We start from the raw sequence: 7,826 nt of genomic DNA, 5'->3' as shown, positions 1-7,826 counted from the left end.
GGGAGAAGGGGGGAAGGGAGGGAGTGGGGAGAGAGAGAGAGAGAGAGAGAGAGAGAGAGAGAGAGAGAGAGAGAAACTGACCAAACAGACCGAAAGCCCCCAAATATGAGGAAGAAAATGGACATCCATAAGTGTGATGCCCAAAAAACCCCAAATAATTTGGACAACAGAGGTCCAGTTAAGACATACAAATTATCAAAAGACAATAAAGATGAGAGAATTTTGAAAATAGCAAGAGAAAAACAATTTGCCATACAGAAGACAACCTCCATAAGATAATCAACAAATTTCGCAGCAGAAACCTCAGAGGCCAGCAAAGAGTGGGATAATATATTTAAAGTGTTGAAAAATAAACCTCTGCCAGTCCAGAAAACTATACAGCTTTTGCAAATGGGAAGGGGATCAAGAAAGGGAAGGAATGGGAAGGGATGGGCAGAGAGGGGAATAAAAAAAAATTAACATGTGCTATGTCACACGTACAAACTCCCCATGATGAATGTACTCAATATGTACTATATTAATGTACTAAGAGAAAAGCTTTAAAACTAAAATGAAGGAGAGATACAGCTTCTCAGACAAAAACTCAGGAAGATCATCACTAAACATGCTTTACAAGAAATACTAAAGGGAGTTCCTAAAGTTGAGAAGAATATATGCTAAACAGCAACATAAAAGCATATGAAAGTGTGTCTCACTGATAAGGTAGATGTATAGTTACATGCAGAATAATATAATTCTGTAATGATAAATGAATCACCTTTAATTATAATACAAAAGTTAAAAGACAAACTACTAAGAATATATATAACTAGAATAATTTGGTAATGAATACACAAAATAAGAAATTATATTCTGATATAAGTAACAAGTGGATATATGTGTATGTGTAATAAAAGTATAGTTTTTTATGTGGTGGAAGTTGTCATTAACTTAAAATAGCTTGCTATAAGAAGTTTTAGATGAGTTGTGGTAAACAAGAGGAAAACTTGTTGGATTAAAAAACAGCAGAAAAAATAATCAAATATTGTTACGGCTTGTGTTTAGATGTCCCCCCAAATCCTCATGCTTCTTCAGCGGTGGCTGAGCCTAGAGTGTGTGATTGATTCATGGTGGAGCTAGACCAGAGGGCACTAGGATTAAGGGTATGAGTGCTACCTGCCTCAAGTAGTTCGAATAAGATAAAAGGGTTAGAAAGACACTGTTAAGGCCTCTTCGTTGCTTTTGCTACTGTATGGGCACCATGAACTGTTTCTCCTTTGCCATGTGCTATTCTGCTGGAGCCCCTTTAACTTTGGGTGTTAGGTATTTTGTCTCAGCAATGAGGGAAAAGTTACTAAGACAAATATATCACCACAATAAATCATTAAATCACAAGGTAGACAGAGAAGAAGAGAAGAACAAACAGAACTAAAACCAGACTGAAAATAATGAACAAAGTGGCAATGTTAAAGTATTAGAATATATAAAGGAAGTTTTACTTATCAAGAATTACATTAAAGCAAATGAATTAAATTTATCAATCACAATAAAGAGAATGGCAGAATGGATAAAAAATGAAATGTAGAGCCTGGGGATTTAGCTCAATTTACAGAATATGCTTAGCATGCACAAGGACCTGGGTTTGGTTTGTAGTTAAACAACATAAAACATAAACAAAAAAAAAAAACACATGAAAAGAAGAGTGTTGGTGAGGATGTAGAGAAAGAGAATATTTGTACATCTTTGATGGGAATATAAATGGTGTAGCTACTATGAAAAATGATGTGGAACAATTGCAAAATATTAACAACAGACATGATCTAGCAATCTAACTATTCAATATATATTCTTATTCTTTTTTTTTTTTTTTTTTTTTTTTTTTTTTTTTTTTTTTTTTGGTACCAGGGATCAAACTTGGGTCCTTGTTCTTGTGTGACAGGTGGAGGAACCACTGAGCTAAATCCCCAGCCCTCAATATACATTCAAAGAAACTGAAATCAGAAACTCATAGAGATAGCTATATTCCTATGTTCAATGAAACATCTTCATTTGCAGGACTGGGAAGGAACTTAAATGGATAATGAAAAGATGTACATATCATATGGATCATTATTCAACCTGAATAAGAAGGAAATCTTTTTATTTGGGTCAACGCAAATGAAACTGGAGCATATTGTATTCAGTGAAATTAAGTCGGACACAGGAAGAGCATTACAAATACCAACTCCATGAGGCATTTAAAAAAGCGAAACTAATAGAAGCAGAGCATAGAAGAGAAGAGTAGTTGCCAGGATCTACGGCAGCGAGGGCGAATCTCTTAGAGCTTTCAGTGATATAACCAGCTTGTTGTGGCACGTGTGCCACAGGTTTGGTACCACTGGTCTATGGGGATGAGAAATCGGAGTGGTGTTTGTTAAAGTGTGGTGTTTCAGTTAGTCCTAGAGATCTTCTGTACAGCATAGTGCCTACAGTCAACAATACTATTTGCTAAGAAGGCAAAGCTTAGGTTTTGCAATCCTCTTCTCACCAATAGTAAATTAAGTGGGCTAGAACTTTTGGAAATGATACATAATTTTGTAGCACTAAATGCACTGATGCTTTCATTGAGTATATACTTATTTCCAAGGCCCTTATCAAGTTGTATATATTAAAATATGCACACATTTTCGTCAATCATATCTCAGTGAAGTGGCTTAAAATTTAATAGAGATTCACTCTGAACCAATTAGAAAACACCATTCATTTTTATCCCTTATGAATACTTGTTTGGTTCAACTTATCAAATTAACTTACGCTTTTCAACCAAAGATTAAAGATAATTAATAAGCACTATTTGACATCAGGAAAAATAATCAATAAATAAAGCTATGCGTTAGGCTGATTTCCAAAATTAACCAATAACTACACAAGGCTACTTTAATTAAAGTTAAATGAGAATTCAGTTTCCCAGTCACACTAGTCACATTTCATGTGCTTCATAAACACATAAGCTAGTAGCTACTCTGAACTGTGCAGAACAAATATTTTTGTCACAGAAATTACTGTGGGATAGTCCTGATCTTTTGAATGGCTTTTCCTCACAACTCAAATATACTATATTTTTCTATTAAGAAGATGAATTCGATATGGGAAATTTAAAATTTATTAATTTGCCAGAACTGAATGTAGAGAAGATGTGTGGACTGACCCACCTCCTCTGCAGCTCTCGTCACCCCAGACTGGTTGGACTTTTTCTTAGGTGCCTCATTAACCCCACATCCTCTATCTACATGTGAGCATGCAATGGATGACGGCTGTTGTAAGTGTAAACCTCTCCAGAATGGCAGTTCCTTGGATGCTGCGCTGATGGAGAGGTTAAACCTGAATAAAGCTTTCCTGGATGTTTCAGGGGCAACGAAAGGGCAGTGTTAACTTTCATTCTAGTGCGCTGACAGCAGTGCTGCAAGCCTCTGTGTCAGAATCACTGCAGGGAGAATCTCACTATCCTTTGAAGAGCTTGATTCCTCAGTGGTTCACCTTTCTTTTCCCTGCTGGTCAGTTTTCCCGGTCTTCTTTTCCTTTTTGACTTGGTGGCGAATGTGTGATGTGCATATGTAGTTATGTACTTGTTGATGTATTTAATAAGGTGGGAGAAGTCAGGCAAACAAGAAGAAGGTGGTGAGGTGGAATTCTAAAATTCTCCTTCCTTTTTGTCTTCTACCTCAAGGCCTGCTATGGCAAGCATGCATATATGTTCAAGAAAAAAAAATCTAAAACTGACTGTCACTCTACTACTTAGTGAAAAGCTTATGTAATAGTATTTTTGTATGTGATCAAAATTTGGATCATACTTTACACTAGTAAGTATTCAACTTTTTTCTATTTAACACCATATTATGAAATCTTTCCTTCATCAAAAGTCTTTGAAAGCATAGTTTAATATACAGTCCCACAATTTACTTTATCATTTCCTGCATGCTAGAGATTAAAGCTGCTTTCAAGTTTTAATTAGATATGATGGGATAAACGTCAATATATATATTTTATGCATCTCTCAGAGTAATATGAAAATAAGGCAAAAAAGTAAAAGTGCATTTATATATATGATATTTCTAGCTATCTCCAGGAAGGTTTTATCAAGACTTCCATACATAAGGAATGTAAATATTTCACCTCACCTTTTAAAAATAAGATGTTAGCTTAGAAATACTTATGCTAAGTTACTAGAAAAAACAGCATATTATTGTAGTTTTACATCTCAAATTATTAATGAGGGGTAACATTTTCCAAGATTGTAGGGCATCTCTACTTTTTGTTTTCTCAATAGCATGTCCTCTGTGTGTTATATATTAAATTGGGTTGATTTTTCCCTTGCTTTTTGCACACTCTTCCAGTTGTTTTATTAAGGCTGACTTGGTGTTCTTTGAGCACTGGAAGAGAAGAGATATATCTGCTCATACGTATCTCTTGGAGTATACATATTTTCTTCCCTCATCATTTCTTTTTTAAAAGGTAGATAATAATTATACATGTTTATGGGGTACAGTGTAATCAATGTTTTGGTACATTTATACATTGTGTATTGATCAATTTAGAATGCCTAAATTATATATAATCTCAGACATTTCTATTTCTTTGTGATGAGGACATTCATAGAACTCATTCCTCATATCTAGCTGTGACTTTGTTCCCATTAACCAGTAACTCCTCCTCCCCTTTAAGTTCTGATGATCTCCCGTTCTCCCTTACCTATCAGCCCTTGATATCAAATGGCACCTATGACAGTCTGGTGTCACTTAGTGGGATTCTATGGCATCTAACTGCCAAATAGCACATCCATTTATACTTCATCTCTACTTATATAATTAAAGCCCACAGCTTCCATCAAAGATATTTCAAGCATCAAAGAGGATATCCTTGGAGCGAAGAAGCCCAGATACCGTCCTGCCAGCTCTGTCTCTGACACTGTATCTAGAGTCCTAGGATCGTTACCACAACAAATAAGCAAAGTCAAGGCAGAGGAATACTAGTATCAGCTCCAGAATTAAAACCAGTAGTGAGAGGGCAAGAATGCAATAAATATAGGAACATATTACTGGAAGAATTAATTTTGAAAGAACAATGCTAGCAAGAAAAGCCCAAATTCATTATCAACAAAAATGTCAAAAGTTATCTATAGAATGCCGGGGATTTGGCTCAGTAGTTCTGGCCCCGCTTTGCAAGCTCCAGGTCCTAAATTTGATCCCCAGTAACAAAAATAAATAAATAAAGTTATCCATAGAATGTTGTCATTTTTTTTGCTTACAGCTTTTCAAAAAATTAGAACTTCTTTTGCACTTGTTTTTAAATGACAATCTCTCAGAAATCAAGGAACATAAGTGATATTTCTAAAAATTCTCTGTTGAAAATTATTTTTAAATTTGATTTAAAAGGTTAATAAATAATACATTACCTTTGAAACTAGCAGCGAAATGATTTCTTTTACAGTGTTGTCAATCAAATCGTCTATTTTTGAGTGGTACTGTTGCTAGATATTAAAGGACAAAAATGAATTAGTGGATACAGACACCAAGCTTTTGTCATAGGTCATAAATGCTCTAAAGCTACTAGTTATGACATATCATATTTACTTAAAATGATCATTTCGAACATTAAAAGAACAAAACCTTGAAAATGATCTACCCAATCAACACTTTTTACACTGTGGTTGAAAATTTTCCCATGTGCACTGTTGAGTTAAGCAGCTAATGGGGTTATTATTTAGATGAATTGAGTTCTTATTCTTATTCAGGCTCAGGAATGTGAAGGATACTTTTTGTCTTCTCCTCTGTAATTAAGGTGGCCATGTATTTTTGTAAAGGGTTGGTTTAGCTGGAGAAGCAAAAAGGGTCGAAAAAGATTTAATTAATACAGCATTTCATGTCTGACAACTCTCATTCATAAGTTATTTTAAATGTGCTTTAGAAATAAAATGAGCTCCCAATTGTTCTCTCTAAAAGGATCTTTTTGTTAGCCTATGGAGCAGCAGTTTATACAATTCTTACAATATGCTCAAGCAAGGGCAAAATTAAAATTTCATCAACAAAGGTGAATAGATGGTAACAAATTAATAGGCCAAAAAAGGTAAAATAAAACGGCACTCACTCCCCATAGTTTTATTACAGCAGCCTCATGAAAAAGACGCTTTTAAATAAATACAAAAAAGATGTATTTAAAGTAAAGCTGAAAGACTTTTTTTTTCACTTTCCTTAGAGAATACTAGAGGGGGTTCCATTCTTAAATTAACAGGAGTTGGGCTTCCACGGCATGCGAAGGCACATCCATTTAAACAGTAATTCTTCTTTAGAAGCATTTATCTGACAGCAGATTGTCCCCAATAGCCACTTCACAGAAAATGTGACTTGTAAAGACTAACCCTATATTGATGGTTCAAGGCTTCTTGGAACAGCTAACATAATGCATAGAGTAAAAGTACTCAGGTCAGTATAAACATTAGACCAACTTAACAGCTGCTGGTTGAATGGTTTCCTAAGATGTAAGTTTTTGAAAGCTATTTTTTTTTTCTTCTGAAAACATGTCTCAAAGTTTCCACACAGAACAAAACATCAACTCAGGCCCCCTTTGGAATACTCAGGAATGATCCCCGCCCCCTCAAGGGCTCTGACAGTTTAAAGTGGCCATCATCCACCTGCATAAATAATAAAGGAAGGAAGCATAATTCTGAAACCTTTGAATCATTTTCTTTTCCTGAAGGTGAGTGTGTATGTGCCTTGATGGTGGTCTGAAATGAAACCCTCAGAACTTTCCAGGCACATCCAGTGAAGCTTGTGATACCCAAATTTGTGGCTCCCCAGAGGACAAACAAACAGAAACTTGGGGTAAATGTCTTATGGTAGTACTGATACTTTTGTTTTTGGAATAGCTCAAAAGCAAGGAAAAGGGGAGTGCAATGAAAACCAAGGTGGAAGCAAAAGACTTGACTGAACAAGCCAGCTGGTGATTAAGGTTCTGATCCATTCTGTGTCCATCACTTTCTGAGTCAGGCACACACCATCACATACATGGGCACATTTTAGACCAACTGAACAATTCCAGTGCCTAGACCGAGAGTCAGGGTAAGCCCCTCACTTGCAAAAGCCCCCCCCCAGTTTCCCCGGAAAGCAGCACAGCTGACTGGATAGCTGTGGGCTTATGTAAATTAGAAATTCTCCTCAGCTCCCAATCTAGGTCTGTGTAGCAAGAGGAAATGAAATACCAGCCCCGTCTCCTCAGTGGGGTAGAAGAGAAAAGGGATACAGGAGATTCAAGCTCCCCATTTTCATCTAAAATGAAAAGTGCTGAGAAATCTATCAGATATAATAATAGAGCTTCTACATGTTAAATTTTTAGGTTATATTAGTTCTAGCAATTCTTAAAAGAATCAAGTGATAAGGTGCTAAAGAGGTCATTTAAATTCATCTTATTAAAAAAAAGGGAAAAATCAATGAACCTTAGCAGCCAAGAAATCCACTTGTAAGACATAACTTTTGATTGCTATTTTCTTTAACATGTCATCTAGTCATAATCTGAGAGGAAGGAGAGGAAGAAATGGAAAGAGGAGAGAAAAACAAATGAACCAAAACAAATTCAAAGTTAAAAAGGGAAGAACAGAGAAATATATATGGTGAACGTATAAGCCGAAGAGTAAACCCAAATAGTATAAAGTTTGTTAGGTTTTTATAATCTGAGGACAACTATTGCAAATTTATTTGATGAGATCTGACCTCATCAGATCTGTTAGAGGTGGTCTAACAGCAAGGGTCTGGAGATGGCCTGAGAATACCTATTTATGTATATTTACCTATATATATATATATATATATATATAT

General features: G+C 35.5%; 1 protein-coding gene across 21 annotated transcripts in view; it reads right to left on the bottom strand.

Annotated features, from left to right (window-relative positions):
• Positions 1 to 7,826, bottom strand: part of Cadps2 (calcium dependent secretion activator 2) — a 554,060-nt gene that overhangs the window by 48,705 nt on the left and 497,529 nt on the right. For all 21 annotated transcript variants that reach the window (XM_033758047.1, XM_033758048.1, XM_033758050.1 and 18 more), the window contains one exon: positions 5,411 to 5,485. In XM_033758047.1, coding sequence (XP_033613938.1) covers positions 5,411 to 5,485 — 75 coding nt within the window. The remainder of the gene's footprint in view (positions 1 to 5,410; positions 5,486 to 7,826) is intronic.

The sequence above is a fragment of the Fukomys damarensis genome, unplaced genomic scaffold (genome assembly GCF_012274545.1).
Source record: "Fukomys damarensis isolate Sample0158 unplaced genomic scaffold, DMR_v1.0_HiC HiC_scaffold_4, whole genome shotgun sequence".
Classification (NCBI taxonomy): Eukaryota; Metazoa; Chordata; class Mammalia; order Rodentia; family Bathyergidae; genus Fukomys; species Fukomys damarensis.
Note: the sequence above shows the minus strand (reverse complement) of the source record. Positions and strands in the feature narration are given on the sequence as shown.